Source organism: Otolemur garnettii, unplaced genomic scaffold, assembly GCF_000181295.1.
Source record: "Otolemur garnettii isolate 467f Iridium unplaced genomic scaffold, OtoGar3 scaffold00089, whole genome shotgun sequence".
Classification (NCBI taxonomy): domain Eukaryota; kingdom Metazoa; phylum Chordata; class Mammalia; order Primates; family Galagidae; genus Otolemur; species Otolemur garnettii.
In genome coordinates, this window is record NW_003852484.1 from 5,369,465 (window position 1) to 5,387,769 (window position 18,305).

The window sequence follows — 18,305 nt, forward strand, 5'->3', positions numbered from 1 at the left end:
ATTTTAAATGATGGACATGCTAATCACCCCAATCTGATCACTTTACGTTACACATATATGTATCACAGCATCACTATGTACCCCATAAATATGTATGATTATTATGTCAATTAAAATTTTTTAAAAATATTAAAGGATTTTTTTTCTTGGAGACAGAGTCTCACTATGTTGCCTCAGTAGAGTGCTATGGTGTTGCAGCTCACAGCAACCTCAAACTCTTGGGCTTAAGTGATTCTCTTGCCTCAGCCTCCCAAGTAGCTGGGATTACAGGCACAATGCCTGGCTATTTTTTTGTTGTTGTAGTTGTACTTGTTGTTTAGCAGGCCCAGGCTGGGTTCAAACCTGCCAGCCCCGGTATATATGGCTGGAGTGCTAATCACAGGTGCTGAGCCAAAAGGGTTTTTTCTAATTTCATACCTGTCTCTCTTTTCTCTCACTTTGGAAATCTTGGTTCCTAATGTCATGAATATAATTACTTTTTGTCTGTATCCTAACAGATACATACATGTGAGTATGTGAATATGTGTATGTATTCATATATATATAGGAAAAATACTCACCTAATATAGTTTAAGACTTCTTTGTGGGTATTTTTTTGTCCTTAGGGTATTTAATCAGATTGCTGTTACTTAAAACAATTCTTCTCTGTGTGGTTATGCCATCAACTTGATATATATTTAGGTTAATTTATTTCAATTTGTCTTTCATTTTTAGGAATTGATTTTCTTCTTTTGATTTAATTTTGTTTTAAACTTATGTAAAGTATTTTTTGGCTTCCACAGCAAAATGATAAAGTTTGAGAGGTCTATAATGCCTTCCTGTCCCCCGACTTTCTTATTTTACTCTCCTTATTTTTGTAGATGGTGCTTTTATTTTTCTATTCTTTTTGAAAATAAGCTGATGATCCATGTGTATCCCATCTCTTTTCTTACACAAAAGGTAGATAGTATATGTGTCTTTCCCTTTTTATTTTGTTAATATATCCTGGCAATTGTAGCAGTATGTAGATATTTCCTCATTCTTTTTTAAAATTGAGGTATTCCTCTTTTTAAATTGCATATTGTTTATACAAAAACAGTAGAATGATTTTCTCAGGGAGAAAGGGGCAGTGTAAGGGGACAGGAGAAGATAGTCTGTAATGAATAGGTCAAAGTGTTAATGATTAATTCTCGGTGCTTTTCAGTCTCTGTACTTCTGAATTTTAAGCATGTCTATGAAATAAAAAGCAGTTTTAAACACAACTGTGTACCAAGACAACAAAGGAAAGCTCTCAGGAATCACTGAAATATGAAAGTCAAATGGCACTAGATCAAAGAGAGAAATTTCAGGTGAGGATGTACATAGGAAAATTCTATAAAAGGTTGACCTGTGTCTAAACAGAGAGCTCTAAATACTCGATGAAGGTTATCAGGAAGATGAGAGATTGCTGAACAAAAGAGAAGCAGGAAACCCTCCCTCAATTTAGTGTTCTTAGTTGATAATTGTCATTTGACTTTGAGGAGAGTCATTCTTTTGTCATCAATGCCATCCTTGTTCCCTGCAGTAACAAAAGAGATTAATGTGATATGAGGACAAATATGACAATTCACTTAAAATTGTTTCACCCTCCCTCCAGTATTCCCAAATGCTCGTTCTGTGATCTACCTTTTCTTCCATTGACCTCAACGCCTTTTAACATTATTTTGTTTTAATTTAAAAATATTAAGGGGGTACAAATGTTTGAGTTCTCTGGATACTTTGAATAATGCTTAAGTCAGGGCTTTGCGTGCCCATCTAGACTAGTGTTCATTGTACTCACTTGGTAAATTTGTATCCTTCAGCGCCACTCCCCTTCTCTCTCTTTTTGGTTTCCAATATCCTTTATGTCTCTTTGTGCTCATGTGTAACCATTGTTTCCTTACCAGGTATTAGTGAGATCATGTGGTGTTTGGTTTTCCATTCATGAGATACTTACCATCATGGTCTCCAGTTCTATACAAGTTTCTACAAATGACATTATTTCATTCTTTTTATGGCTGAGTTATACATACATACCACATTTTCTTTATCTACTTATGAATTGATAGGCATTTAGATTTGTTCCACATCTTTGTAATTAGGCTGTGATAAGCATTAGTGCAGGTGTCTTTTATGATTTCTTTTCCTTTGGATAGATACCCAGAAGTGGGATTACTGGATTTCTTAGAGGAATCTCCATCCTGTTTTCCATAGAGGTTGGGCTAATTTGCATGCCACTAATAGTGTATAAATGTTCCTTTATCTCTGTATCCATGTCAGCACCTGTTGTTTTTTGATATTTTAATAATAGCAATTCTGATAGGGAATTGCTATTTTTTTTTTTTTTTACTGATTTGTTTTGACTTCTTTGTAGATTTTGGATATTAGTCCTTTGTCAGATATATATTTTCTACTATTCTGTAAGTTGTCTATTCACTATGTTGGGCAAAAGCTTTTTAATTTAATTAAGTCTCATTAATTTTTTGTTGTTGTTGTTGCTGCATTTGCCTTGGGGGTCTTCATCACAAATTCTTTTCCTAGGCTGCTGCGTAGAGAAGTTTTTCCTATGTTTTCTTCTAGAATTTTTATGGTTTCATGCCTTACACTTAAGTATTTTATCCATCTTGAATTAATTTTTGTTTATGGTAAGAAGGTCCTGTTTCACATTTCTTCATGTATGAAACAATTTTCCCAGAAACCATTTATTGAATAAGGCTTCCTTTCCCCATTGTATGTTGTCTGCTCTGTTGAAGCTCGGTTGCTTGTAGCTGTGTAGTTTTATTTCCAGTTCTCTATTCTGTTCCATTGGACTGTGCCTCTGCTTTTATACCAGCACAATGCTGTTTGGGTTATCATAGCCTTGTAGTATAATCTGAAGTCAAGTAATTGAGGCCTCCAGAGTTGTTCTTTTTGCTTAAGATTGCTTTGGATAATCAGGCTCTCTTTTGGCTACAAATAAAGCTTAGAATTATTTTGGGGGGATCTGTGAAATATGACATTGATATTTTGATAAGATTGCATTGAATCTGTAAATCACTTTGGGCAGTATGGACATTTTAACGATGTTTATTTTGCTAATCCATGAACAAGAGATTTTTTTCCATTTGTTTGTGTCCTCCATGACTTCATTTATCAGTGTTTTGTAGTTATCTTTGTGTAGCTCTTTTATCTCCTCAATTAAGTATATTCCTAGGTATATCATTTTTTTTTTGTAGCTATTGTGAATGGTCTTTGACTCTCAACTTGACTGTTATGAGTGTATAGAAATGCTACTGATTTGTGTACATGAATTTTCTTTTCTTTTCTTTTCTTTTTTTTTTTTGAGACAGATTCTCACTATGTCACCTTTGGTAGATTGCTGTGGCATCACAGCTCCCAGCAATCTCAAATTCTTGGGCTTAAGCAATTCTCTTGTCTCAGCCTCCCAAGTACCTGGGACTATAGGTGCCCACCACAACACCCGATTATTTTTTGTTGCCGTTGTAATTGTTGTTCAGCTAGCCCAAGCTGGGTTCCAACCTGCCAACCTCCGTGTATGTGACCGGCACCCTAACCACTGAGCTATGGGTGCTGCTTGCATATGGATTTTGTAACCTGAGACTTTGCCAAACTGCTTTATAAATTCTGCTAGTCTTTTGGTGAAATTTTGAGGATTTTCTAGCTATAAGGTCATATCATCAGCAAACAAGGACAGTTTGACTGCCTCTGTCCTGATTTAGATGTCCTTTGTTTCTTTCTCTTGCCTGATTGCTTTAGCTGGGACTTTCGATGCTATGGTGAATGGAAGTGGTGACAGTTTTTAGGGGTAATGCTTTCAACTTTTCCATATTTGGTATGATGTTGCCTATAGGTTTGTCATATGTAGCTTTTATATTTTTGAAGTATATTCTTTCTATGCCTAGTTTGTTGAGGGTTTTTATAATGAAAGGGTGGGGGATTTTATTGAATGGTTTTTCTGTGTCTATTAAGATGATCATATGGTCTTTGCTTTTGTTTCTGTTCATGTGGTAAATCACAGTTATTGTTTTACACGTGTTAAACCATCCTTTCATCTCTAGGATGAAATCTATGTGGTTACAACGAATTATATTTTTGCCATGTTGTTGAATTAAGTTTCCTAGTATTTTGTTGAAGATTTTGCATCTATGTTCATAAGGGATATTGGTCTATAGTTTTCTTTTTTGTTGTGTCCTTTCCTCGCTTTGGTATCAAGATGATACTGCCTTCATAGAAAGAGTTTATAGAGGACTCATTCCCTTCTTCTCAATGTTATGGAATAATTTCTATAGGATAGGTTCTTGTAGATGTGGTAGAATTCAGCTCTGAATCCATCTGGTCCAGGACTTTGTTGTTATTGTTGAGAAATTTTTTATTCTGCTGTAACCTCATTGCTCATTTTTCCCTGTTCAGGATTTCTATGTTTTTATTATTCATGCTGGGGAAGTTGTGGGTTTCTAGGAATTTATTTTTTTCCTATTTTGTATTTCTGTGATATAGTTATAATGTCTCCTTTTTCATTTCTGATTAAGCTTATCTGAGTTCTTTCTCTTTTTCTGGTTAATCTGACTAGTAGTGTACTGATTTTGTTTATCTTTTCAAATAATCAACTTTGTTTCATTGATTTCATTGATCCTGTGTACTTTTTTTTTTTTATTTTTGTTTCTGTTTTATTTAGTTTTGCCCTGAGCTCTGTTATTTCTTTTCCTCTGCTGGCTTTGAATTTGATTTGTTCTTCTTTTTCTACTTCCTTGAGATATGACATTAGGTTGTTAACTTTATCTTTCTGTCTTTCTGATATAGGCTTTTAAGGCCATGAACTTTCACTTTAGCATTATTTTCTGTGTATAAGATAGATTTTGAAAGCCTGTGTCCCCTTTGTCATTCTGTTCAAAGAATCTTTAGATTTCCATCTTTATTTCATCACTGATGCAAGGATTGTTCAGCAGCAAGTTGTTTAATTTCTGTGACTTTGTTTAGATTTTGTGTGTTTCTCTTGGGATTGATTTCTAGTTTTATTCTACTGTGCTCTGAGAAGAAGCATGGTCTGATTTTGATTTTTTTAATTTACTGAGATTTGTTTTGTGGCCTAAGATATGATCAGTCTTGGAAAATGTCCCATGCACTGATGGGAAGAATGTATATTAAGTTGTTTGGGGGAAGGATGTTCTGCAAATCCATGTTAGGTCCATTTGTACCAGAGTCTTCTTTAAGTCTAGTGTTTCTTTATTCATTTTCTGCTTCCATGATCTATCCAGTTCTATCAGTGGGGTGTTAAAGTCCCAAGAAATTAAAATGCCACTGTTTGCTTGCTTAGGGCTAGTAAAATTTTCTTTATGAATCTGGGAACTCCTGTATTAGGTGCACATATATATAGGATTGTTATGTCTTCTTGTTGAGTTGCTCCCTTTGCCCTTATTTAATGACCATCTCTTTCTTTCTTTCATTCTTTGTTTTGACCATTGTTAATTTAAAGTCTATTTTATCTGATATGAGTATGGGTACCTGCTTGCTTCTGGTTTCCATTTGCATGGAATTATTTTTTTCCATCTCTTTACTTTAAGTCTGTGAATCCTTGTGGTTTAGATGTGTTTCTTGAAGACAACACATTGTTGGTTAGTTTTTTTCATCCATTCAGCCAGTCTATGTCTTTCAAGTAGGCCATTCATATCATTCACAGAAGTGTTAGTATTGATATGTGTGGTACTATTCTGTTCATCATGTTGGATGATACTTTATTGTTTTCTTTTCCTTCTTGTGCTGTTGTCTTAAAAGAGCTATGAGCTTTATCTTTTGGGTATTTTTACACTGGTGGCTTTTGAGCATTTCCTGTAGGGCATAACTACTACTGACAGATTCCCTTAGTATTTGCTTGTCTGGGAAGATCTTTTTTTCTCCATCATTCCATCATTTATGAAGCTTAGTCTTGCAGGATACAAAATTCTTGGCTGGCAGCGATTCTATTTAATCAAGAAGACAAAAAATGAGGCCCCAATCTCTTTTGCCTTGTAAGATGGACTCCATTGAGAAGTCTGCTATTAGCCTCATGGGCTTTGCTTTGTACATTAGTTATTTTGTCTTGCAGCATGTAGAATTCTCTCCTTTATTTTGACTTTGGTCAGAATGATGATTGTGTGTCTTGGAGATATTCTATTTGCTATGAATTTTCCTGGACTTTGATGGCCATCATGTATCTGGATATCTGAATCAATGATTATACTAAGGAAATTCACCTCAATAATTTCCTTGGATATGTTTTCCATGCTTCTTACTTTTTTCTTCTTCTCTCTGAGACATCTATAATTCATATATTGGTTCATTTCACATGGTTCCATATTTCTCTGAATGTTTATTCTTCTTTATTATTTTCTGCATATTTTACTGACTAGGTTAATTCAAAAGCTTTGTCTTCAAACTCTGAGGTTCTTCTGCTATCAAGATGGCAAGATGGTGGTGGCAGATGCTGAGGGCTATTGTTTACCTGCTCTACTCTAATTTCTGGGAGGTGACTGGTGCACAGCACCTAGTCAAAGTGCAAGTGAAAGTGACTGCTCTAGGCTAACAGGGATATTGGGTAGATAGTTGCAGTGGAGATGACTCCTCTGCAGACCTGGTGCTGTAGGGTTAAGAGCACAGAGTGATGTCCATTGCAGCAACTTCAGATCATAAGCTGGCAAGAACCCACTGTCCCCACTCTCTAGTGTAATGCTGCTGTACTGTCTTCAAGCAGCTCCTCCATCAATTTAAAGGCCTGTTGTGGTGGAGGAACCCCCTCACAGTTTTGGTTGCAGTGTCCACTGGGGAAGTGAGGACTTTCAGGGTTCTCTCATCTAACCCATCCCTGTATGTGGATTCATTTCCCAGGTACTTTCCAATCTTGCAGAGCAGATAACCCCACCAGTCTCTCCCACTTTGGGTGTCTCCAGACACTTCTCTGATAATTCACAGTGCTCTCATCAAGATGATCCATTCATGGGCAAAACTCTACATGCAAACCTTGATCCATTCATGGGCAAAACTCTACATGCAAACACTACTTGAGAGTAGTGAGTGCAGGCTGCTTCTAGTCTGCCATCTTGTTCCTCCCCTCTTTAACATTATTTTGTTCATTTATGTATTGTGCCCACTGATTATTGTTTGGTTACTCCCTTTGGAGCACAAATTCTTTAAAGGTAGGGATTTTTATTTTGTTCACCAATGAATGCCAGGTGCCTAGAATAGTGCCTGTCATATTGTCGGTGCTCACAAAAAAAATTATTAAGTGGATAAATATCACTGGCAATAGACTTTTGGGGAAAGGGGGGATGTCACCATGGAATTCTGCACAAATATATATTTATTATACCCTTATATATTCATCCCATCACTTCCTAGCTCCAGAACTCTGTTGTGATTTGGTTTTTTGTTGGTAGTGCAGGGTGCAGCTCAACTGGCAATGAAAGCAAGGCAATAGTGTGTGAGAAATGAAAGAATATAGGTGCTGTGCATGTAAAGGAGAATTCAGTATATGTGTTATTTTCCAATAAGTACATGTTTATAAGCATAGCTTTAAAAAAAATAACAAAAACAGTTTTTATATTTACTCATATATACAATTTTGAACAATCTTCATTCCTTTGTATGGATCAAAATTTTCATCTGGTATCATTTTATTTCTTCCTGAAGCCCTTCCTCTAACATTTCTTTATGGTGCATTACTCAAATTTTTTCTGAGAATGTCTTTATTTTACCTGCATTTCTGAAAAACATTTTTAGTAGGTACTATATTTTGGGTTGACTTTTTTTTTTGGTACCACTTGAAAGATATCATTCCATTCTCTTCTGGTTTGCATAGATTTTGATGGAAAATCTGTTGTAAGTGTTTTTGTTATTCCTCTGTACATAATCTGCTCCTAAAATTTTATCTTTATTTCTGCATTTTAGGAATGTCATTATTATGTGCCTTTCTTTTATGTTTTTTAGTGTTTATTCTGCTGGGCACAGGTTGAGCTTCTTTCATTTGTGAGTTTATACTTTTCAACATACATGGAAAAAATTTGGTCTTTTTTTTTGGCCAAGCCTGGGTTTGAACCCACCACCTTCAGTATATGGGGCCAGTGCCCTACTCCTTGAGCCACAGGCACAGCCTTGATCATTACTTTTTTCAAGTATTTTTTCTACTCCTCCTGCTCTTTTCCCCCTGGAACACCTATTACATATATGTTAGGCCACTTGCTATTGTTCTAAGTTTACTGAGGCTATATTTATTTTTATTAGTCATTTTTCTCTCTGTAGTTCCTTTTGGATACTTTCTATTGCCACATCTTTAAATTGACCAATATTTCTAATCTGATATATTTTTTATTTTAGGTATTGTATTCTTATTATTCTTATTTCTGGTAGTTCTATTTGGGTCTTCTTTATATCTTTAATTTCTCTCCTCATTTTATTAATGTTTTGCTTTATATCCTGGAGCGTGTTTATAATAGTTGTCTCAGGGTCCTGCGTGATAGTTATTTCTGTTATTTCTGTGTTTATTTTTATTGATCTTTTTTTTTTATTTTTGGTTATGCATCATTTTTTTGTTGTGTATTGAATGCCTGATAATTTTTTATTGGATATTGGACATTTTGAATTGTATGTTGTTGTTTGTGGATCACTTGGTTCTTTTGAGATTTTCTTTTAAGTAATATGTAAGCAGATCCAGAATAGGCTCTATTGTTGAGGTAATTTAGTTTCACATACAAGACTTAGTTTTTCTAAGAATTCTATACATTGTCTTGTTTATTGTGAGGTCTCTCAACTCTGGCTGAGGGGAACACAGAGTAGTCTCAGCTCCTTAAGAGCTCTGGAAATTATTCAGCTACTGCCTACCAGTGGTTATTTCTTCAACTTCAAGTAATTACCTCTTAGTCATGCCCATATTTGTACTCAGTAAAAGACTGAGGGAATCTCCTGCAGATTTTCAAAGTGCCTCCTGTATCTCTCTTGTCTATACTCTGCCCCACAAAAATCTAGCCACCTCAACTTCCCCAAACTCCAATCTATTCTCCTTATCTCAGGAAGATTTTAAGTTTCTGTCTGTTTCTCCCTCCAGGTTCTATGGCCTGGAAACTACTTCTAGGCAATATCTCTTAGAAACCATATTCCTATGGTATGTGTTATCCAATGCCTAAAAAGACTTGTTCCATATGTTTTGTCTGGTTTTCATGTTGTTTACAGGAGAAAGCAATTCCTATAGCCGTTAATTCCTCATGGACAAAAGCAAAAGTTCTATTAATTACAACAAAACTTGTTAAAAGACAGTAGTGGTATGCTTAGTTTTTCCATGTCCAGAAATAACATGCAGAATAAAAGGGGAGATTTTGGGGGGGGAGGAATAGGGCTGTTGAGAGTTATGAATCTATAAATTACCATCTTACACTTGGAAACAGTATAGCAGTTTCATGTTTTTTTTTTTTTTTTTTTTTTGCCTGGTCCTAATCACTGGGCAGGATTTTATAATCTCTATCAAACAAATTGCAGTCATTACCATGCATAAATTTGGGTCCACTACTTTCTATGACATGAACAGTTTACCCTGAGAAACTTTGTATGTGGGGACCTGACGGAAGGGTTGCTTTTGGAAGGCCCTGGCAGACCCTTCTCTTTGTGCTTTGGATTCTGTGTCTGTCACCATTACCCCCTCTGACTACTCTCCACCTATTTTCCCAATCACTCAAGAATTTTCAAAACTATTTAACTCTTTGCTGTCAATAACTGAGTCATTGCTATTTACCATATTCTCACACGTGAATCTCTGAATGTTTGCCAACTTGGGAGTTAAATGCTTGATCTATGTGGGGGCCCTATGTCATGGTATATAAAGTTTCTATACTGGATGTGCATGGACTAATGGGGAGCCTGGCATTCAAAGTTCCATGACATTGAGTTCAGTATTCAAGGGGACATTTAGAATATAGTCAGACATTTATCCCAAGTCAGAGTTGCCTTCCCTGGGACTTTCAGATGAACAGGCCCATCGTGTTCACAAAATTTCTCAAAGATTATTTGAGCTTATGATTATGTTAGCTCTTTTGGAATCCACAGTGTTGACCGGAGTTTCTTTTTGTTTTTCTTGAGACAGAGTCTCACTATGTCACCCTTGGTAGAATGCCATGGCGTCACAGCTCACAGCAACCTTGAATTCTTGGGCTTAAGTGATTCTCTTGCCTTGGCCTCCTGAGTAGCTCAGACTACAGGTGCCTGCCACTATTGGCCAGAATTTCTTAACTCTAGAACTACTGACACTGGGGAGCCAGATAATTCTTTGTTGTTTGGACCACCTTGTGAATTGTAGGATATTTAACAGCACCCCTGGCCTTTATCTGCTGGATATGAATAGCACCCTTTTCCCAATTTTGACAACCACAAATGTCTCCAGACATTTCCAAATGTCCCCTGATGGTGCAAAATTCTGTGGTTGAAAACCACTGGCATAGATATGCTATAGTATGCCATACTCTAGGGAACACACAGAAGCACAGCCCTAGACCTAAAGCTGGAGAAACCCAACAGACCATTAATGTCTTCGTGGGAGAAGTCAGTCCTGTGTCTCCTCCATGTGGAGTATATACTGGGAGGATATTGACCTTGGAATGTAAATTCCTAGATTCCTGCCTTTGCAGATTTCAAGCAGGGTTCTCCACTTCTTGCTCTTTAGTTTCCTTATTTGAAAATGAGGAACGATGCTTGTTATGTCACATAACACTCCTATAGTGAGAATAAAATGAGATTTTTTATATATACATATACACATCAATACATGTACATACATATTTCTTCCCTATCAGGATATATAAACATGAAATTAATAATGGTTCAAATGTAAGCGTACTCATTTGCCAATACAATTACAAGGCAAAACAGGAAAAATACATCTTCTTCCAATCCTTCATGTAGTATAGGCCTCCCTGTGGTTTGTGATATGCTAGAAGGCATAATAGGAAATGTAACTTTTTTAAAAGGAAAAAAAATTCTTTTTATCAATTAAAATCTCAACCAAATTAGAATGCAAATAGGTTTTTTTGAACATTTTTCAAGATCTTTATTTTTGTTTGTTTTATTTTTTTAATATTTAATAAGTCAGATACACATAGATCATGAATATGGCAAATAGGTTTTTATATTTGCTCCTTAATTTTGCATTCAGTAATCTGACCGGTCTATGCAAGAATGTAAATGTCTTGACAGGAGATAGTGGCTTTTAGATGTCTGGGGATTTCATTGTAATGAACCTGGTAAATAATTCAGGAACATCTGAGAGGCCAGTGAATGGGCGGCACCTGGTGCTGTATTGTTTGTGCCTAAGCACACAGAATCCAAAGATGGCATTCTACACCTGTCACTATTGTTCTAGCTTAAATATGGGCCCAATTTTGGTGGCTACTGAAATAATAGTAATTTATACTTTTTGCCTTGTCCAATTTTCCTCCATCATCACAGAAAACTGTGCTAAGCTGTTTCAAAAGCACAAGGCAGAAGTGGGATCCTCTTTTAAATTGCCACTGGTAACATTTCTAATCTATTTTCTCTATTAAGGGATTGATTACCTTAAAGAAGTAGGATATGTCTCTTTTCTACTGGTGCTAATTTGAGCCTTTGTGTTTTTCTACCTTTGCTCTACAAGACTGAGCTTCTTTTTAAACACAATATTCATATTGCAAGCATCTTCTGAGAAAAACACCATTCTCTGGCCACTCACTCTCTCTGTGGGAATTTCCAGAGCTCCTCAATGTTTTTCCCTATTGCCCAAAAGTAGCCTATGTCACCTCTTTTAAAAACAAACAACAAAAACTCTTGCAAAGGGCTTGACTGTGACCCCAGTTAATTAGACATAGAATGTTCCTCTACTTACTGAGAGAACAAGAGCTAGAGTGACTGACAGACCGTGTATGGAGACAGTACAAGGCACCTGAGGTCATGCCACCCAGGATCACACAGAGCTTATGCCATAGCTGCATGGAGAGCTCTTGGAAGGTTAGGGAGTTTGCTAGTAGGGGGGAAAGGAAGCATCTAAGGCTTTTACAGTGTTCAGACATAAAAAGGAGTTGAAGAGGGAGACTTCAGAGTTTTTACCTGGTAATTTTTAGATATGCTTTATTTTTGTTTTTAACATATTATTACAATGGCTTAAAATATTTTATTTAAACATATAATATTTAAAACCTTTGTAATATATAACAATGTATATAATTAAAATGTATAAAATATTTTAAAACATCTGTAACAAACCATTTGTGTGGCTGTGTATTTATTTAACAGTTTTTATTGTTTCCTTTTTTTCAGGAACCCATGTGGAGTCTTTGGAGCAGTGACTGCCATCTGGTGGTAAGCCAGAATCATCACTTTGTGTAACCTGATGGCTACTAAGATGCCCACTCCTTGCTCATGTTGTATGCACTGGCGGTGGGGGGCCAGTTGAAGGATGCTGGAGGGTGTCTGATGAAGAAGCCTACTGAAATAATCCTTTGCCTTCCCCTGGATGAGTTGTTCATTCTGAATTCTGAACCAGGAACCAATCCAAAATGAGGCCTCTGAAGAAAAGATTTGAGTTGCTCTTGTGTTTTAGTCCAAGATCTGCATCTCTACTTGGGGATAACCAAGACTGTGAATAAGCACACACCAAGAGGGGCATGTGGTGACATGGAGCCTGAAATAAACTGCTCTGAATTTTGTGACAGTTTTCCTAGCCAGGAGCTGGATCAAAGACCCATTCATGATCTCTGCAAGACAACCATTGTAAGTAAGCAGCCATGGGGTATCAGGACTGCTCAGACATACGTGGTGGTGGTCGCTGTAGTGGGAGGAAGAGGTGGAGGAGGAGGAGAAGGGACTGCTCAAGCAGGACATGTATTTCCCAGCTTTGATGATGATGGGGCAGTTCCTGTTTGATCTATTGGAAAATCCTTCATTCCAAACAACTTCCCTTTATTCTGTCCTCAGACATCTTCCCACCATAGCAGTAAGACCATCTCTTCATTATCTCCTGTCCTCTTGGGTATTGTTTGGACATTTCTCAGCTGTGGACTTCTACTGATGCTTTTTTTTCTCGCCTTCACAATTCGCTGCAGGAAGAACAGGTAAGCAGCCCCATGCCCGGTTTCTCACTGCCCATAGCCAGTCTGAAACCCAGACTGCTGGTATCATCTGGCACTACAAGCTGCTAGCTGCTGTCAGCAAAGCTTGTCTCTCACCATGGTATTAAGCTACATGAGAAATTCCCCCTGAAATAGTCTGGCCTTGCAGTAAAGTTCCCTCTTGTGAAGCAGAAAGATCTAACCCAGTATTGGGCTAGCTACTGGGAGGAAATCCGAAGAAGAAGATGAAGAAAGTCTCTCCCCCAAAAGGAGATATAGTCCTTCTGAGATGATGAAGCATTTGTATTAAAAAATGAAGACATGTAGAGAAAGATACCAAAGCAACATAAAAGTTTGTAGACAGCACAACGGAACCAGTCAGGGGTATTAAAGATTCTGCAAAAACAATGAATCTCTACTGCCTGGCTATTTGCTAGAAAATTCTGGAGGCTAGAAAGTAGGTGAATCCAGGTGACCTTTTTCCAAAGAGATTTATAGACTCATGCCTTGGCTGTAATTTTATCCTCCTCTCAGGGCCCATCCCCTACCCCAGCACCCCGCCCTCTTCCTGCCCAGCTTGTGGGCTGCCTCCTGATGAGCCCTGTTTCTACCCTCTCTTCTTGGCCCACCACTGACTCGCTGGATGGAACAACTTTCTCAGACCGTTCAAACACATCCAGCCCACTCCAGCCTTATGGTGAGTGGTGACAAAGCATGTTGTGCTCCATTGCCTATGGGTTAGGCACTCAGATGTGGATTGGTCAGTAGCATTTGGGAGTGCCATTTTAGGCATGGAGGACATGCAGTTGTTGAACAGCAGTGACTTGGTTGCTGAGTCAGCCTCAGCATAGTGGTGACATGTGGCACTCCAACTGGAGTGTACCCAGAGGCTGCCCCCGCCACCTTACATGCTATTCTGCAAACTCACTAAGCTCACTCCCAACTAGAGGCCTTTATACTTACCATGCCTGTTCTTCTCTCTGACAGTCTCCCCAGGTCTTCCCAGGCCTAGTTCCTTTTCATCTTACGGGTGTTGGCTCCAGCACCATCTCTTCAGAGAAGTAGCCTCACTACCCAGAGTCAATCTCCTCATTCACTTCACATTCTATCACCCTGTATATCAAGTATAATCTGATACTACCATATTTATTGATTTACTTCTTGGTCATTCGCATCCCCCCTCAGAATGTTAAGTCTGTGAACACAGGGACCTTGTCTGCCCTATTGTGCTCTCCACTGTTTCCAGCATTTAGAACAGACTCTGGAACACAATAGGAGTTCAGTAAATGTGCATTCAGTGAGAATAGGAGGAAGGAGATTTAAATCCTAACTGTGGCTACTGTCAAGAACATTATGGGGCAGTGCTCATAGCTCAGTGGGTAGGGCGCCAGCCACATACACTGAGGCTGGCAGGTTCAAACCCAGCCTGGGCCAGCTAAAACAACAATGACAACTGCAACAACAAAAAAATAGCTGGGCGTTATGGCGGATGCCTGTAGTCCCAGCCACTTGGGAGGCTGAGGCAAGAGAATCACTTAAGCCCAAGAGTTTGAGGTTGCTGTGAGCTGTGACGCCACAGCACTCTACCCACTGTGACAGCTTGAGACTGTCTTAAAAAAGAAAAAAAAAAAAGAACATTACTAGGAAAATCATCATTTCAAGGTTAGAGAACTATGGAGTACATTCAGCTGCAACACATTTCTATAATGCAAATTGATATTCAATTGGTGATAGTTGGTTTAAGAAAATATGTCATTGTTTTATATGTAACTTTTCTTCAGTAAATCAATGGTTTAAAGCATTCAGAGGCAAGCTTTCTCCAGTTGAAAAAGGAAGTCTTAAGCTAAGAGTACTATAGCAGTTCCTTCTCTGAGGGCAAGTGGTGGCTGATTTAATGTCTCTAAGAACTAGTGTCCTCCTTTTAACATAAAGCTGTAAGAATAGACGAAGAAACAGAAAAGACATTTGCCTTATATTTAAAAACTTCCATTGATTGTTGCAGAAAGCACAGATCCACAGCAGATTTTTAATTTTGATGACCATATTATCTATTATAGATGAATGCCCTCATGAATCTGTATTTTGAGATTTAAAAGTATAGAAATCAATTGTGATCCTGGGTCCAAATAATAGTGGACATATACTGAATGATAGTGGTTTAGCTGGAATAATTATTATTTTATGAGTACTCTGGTTACAAAGCTAAATGTTTTGAGTGTCATAACCTTCTATTTTTTCCCACAACCCATTATTTTTATAAACAGTTTTGCAGAATGCAAGGTTTATCAAGCATTTATATATGCTGTTAAAAGAGGAGCACCTATACACAGCATTATAGTAGAAATACCTATATTTCTTTCACTCCATCAAAGATTTTGCTGTCTGTTTTGTTTACACTGAGAGCATGACTTGGCATAAAGAATAAAATATTAAAAGGCACTGTGAATAAAAACGCGTTCTATAATTAAGTAGCTTACAAGGTCAGACAAGGAAAGATAAAATAACTCAGTTTTGAAAGTGCTTTATTGAACAATAAAATCTGTTCAAGGATGCAGCATTATAGTTGGATGTGTTATTCCATTCCAGTTCTAGTTCTAGGATCTCTGAATTTGTGACTATGTGTGTATATATGCACACATGTGTGCATGCAAGAGGAAGGAAAATATTTTAACAAAATAAAAATAATACAACAATATTTAAGTTCAGTCATAAAAATAATACAACAATGTTTAAATACAGTAGTAGGTATTGCATTTTGAATAAGTAGTCCAGCTACTGGGAAGGCTGAGGCAGGAAGATCACTTGAGCCCAGGAGTTTGAGGTTGCTGTGAGTTATGATCATACTGGAGCACTCCAGCCAGGGAGACAGCAAGACTCTGTCTCAAAACAAACAAAAAACAAACTACTAAAACTAATAAATGAGTTTAGCAGGGTTGTAGGATACAAGATCAATGTACAAAACTCAACTGTATTTCTATATACTAATAACAAACAATTGAAAAGTCAAATTAAAAGCAGTATCATTCACAATAAATAGCATAGAATGAAATATTTATGAAAAATCTAACAATGTGAAATACTTACACACTGAAAACTGTCAAGCATTGCGGAGAGAATTAAAGACAACCTAAATATTAGCAAATAGGGAGATACTGTGTTCATGGCTTGGAAGGCTCAATATTGTTAAGATGATCATTCTCTCTAATTGATCTATAGACTTGACTCTATCACTGTCACATTCTTTTTTAAAATATATATACATTGGCAAGCAGATTCTAAAGTTCCCATGAAAATATGGAAAACCTAGAATAGCCAAAATAACTCTTAAAAAGATGAAGTTGGGGCCAGGCTAGGGAGGGGGAAATGCTGAGATGGGGGTGTGGCAGCGGAAGCGGACTGCACGCTCCCTGTGGGCAACCTTGAAACTAAAGTGACAGAGGAGCTCCTTTTCCAGCTTTTCCACCGGCAGATATGAAAGGACTGTGGACATGACTCCACCATCACAGATAATTCAGAGGTCTTTCTCTTCTCCAGGAAGTTTTCAGAGATAAGCAGTGATGAATAGTGTTTTGAGACAGATGTCCTATGGTGGAAAATTTGGTTCTCCACCTCTGGATCAATCAGGATTTTCACCATCAGTTCAATCACATCATACTTTTAACCAGTCTTCAAGCTCTCAGTGGTGCCAAGATACACCAGCATCACAGGGTAAAGGCCGACAGAATTCTCATCCCTACCTAGCAGTTAGACATTATAGCCAGGAACAGCGTTACAGTGATCATGGGTCTGACCATCATTATAGACTAGGAAACAGAGATGATTTCTTCTATGAAGAAATCACACTAGCTGGAGCCATGACTATGGTAACAGAAGAGATAGTAGTAGAGGTGGAAAATGGTGCTCATCTTGATACTAATGAGTGTTCAAAAGACATTTTTTTTAAATCACCCTCAGTAGAGTGCCATGGTGTCACAGCTCACAGCAACTTCCAACTCCTGGGCTTAGGCAATTCTCTTGACTCAGCCTTCCAAGTAGCTGGGACTACAGGCACCCTCTACAATGCCTGGCTATTTTTTTGTTGCAGTTTGGCTAGGGCTGGGTTTGAACCCGCCACCCTCGGTATATTGGGCTGGTGCCCTACCCACTGAGCCATAGGCACAGCCCAAGACACTTTTTTTAATAAGATCATTTTAGGCCCTTTGACTCAGTTGATCTGGAAATAATTTTGTTGAAAACTGTACAGAGCTGCTTTAGAAGTTGACACATTTCTTTATAAATTTTTAAAAACCTAGTTACAATTTAATATAGAAATGAGAAGAATTGTGGTTCCAGTTCTATTATATTAATAACCTTTCACCTCAGGGTTTTATGAAGAGGAAAGGGTTTTATACAAAAGAAAGTGCCACAATTTCTAATCATTTCAGACACTTTAGGAAGTGAATTATATGGCTTGGTTGTATGATAAAACAAATATTTTAATTATTTGTTATCTTTTTGTATTGCAAGAAATTTCTTGTTAGTGAGTCTAATTTTCTTGTATATAATAGAAAACAGTCCACATTCGCAGTCTGAAATGGCTATTGGTATATTTGTTAATAAGAAAATATAACTTTTGACTTGGTGCCTGTAGCTCAGCAGCTAGGGCGCCAGCCACTTACACCGGAGCTGGTGGGTTCAAATCCAGCCCAGGCTTGCCAAACAACAATGACAACTACAACCAAAAAGTAGCCAGATGTTGTGGCAGGCACCTGTACTCCAGCTGCTTGGGAGGCTGAGGCAAGAGAATCACTTAAGCCCAAGAGTTTGAGATTGCTGTGAGCTGTGACACCACAGCACTCTACCCAGGGTGACAGCTTAAGACTCTGTCTCAGAAAAGAATATAACTTTTCAGTGATTCATTTTACTAACATTTTATTTGAGAAAGCTGCTTCATAAAGTTTGGGGATAAATCCTATTGCTTAACTTCTTAGAGAATTTAAGTATAAATTCTGTAACATGCTCTTGAGTTTTACCCTAGTTGAACTAGAAGTGTAAATCTGCACATACCATTTCACTCTAAAATTTTAGAATCTCTTCTCTAAATCATGTTTGTATGACTGAAGTCACTTGGGAAATTAAATAGGTCTACATGTATATTTTTACATTTAAAATACAATGTTAGTATAAATGCCCTTTTCAAGTACAAAAATGTCAGTGTATGGTCAGATAAAATGG

General features: G+C 37.5%; 1 protein-coding gene and 1 pseudogene across 1 annotated transcript in view; both read left to right on the forward strand.

Moving 5' to 3' along the window:
• GPR156 (G protein-coupled receptor 156) overlaps nt 1–18,305 on the forward strand; it is a 107,790-nt gene that overhangs the window by 19,928 nt on the left and 69,557 nt on the right. Inside the window, exons 2-3 of the mRNA XM_003795090.3 lie at nt 12,301–12,753; nt 12,958–13,094. Of these exons, the coding sequence (XP_003795138.1) occupies nt 12,658–12,753; nt 12,958–13,094 (233 nt within the window). The 5' untranslated portion in view covers nt 12,301–12,657. The remainder of the gene's footprint in view (nt 1–12,300; nt 12,754–12,957; nt 13,095–18,305) is intronic.
• On the forward strand, nt 16,409–17,052 carry LOC105887461 (annotated as a pseudogene).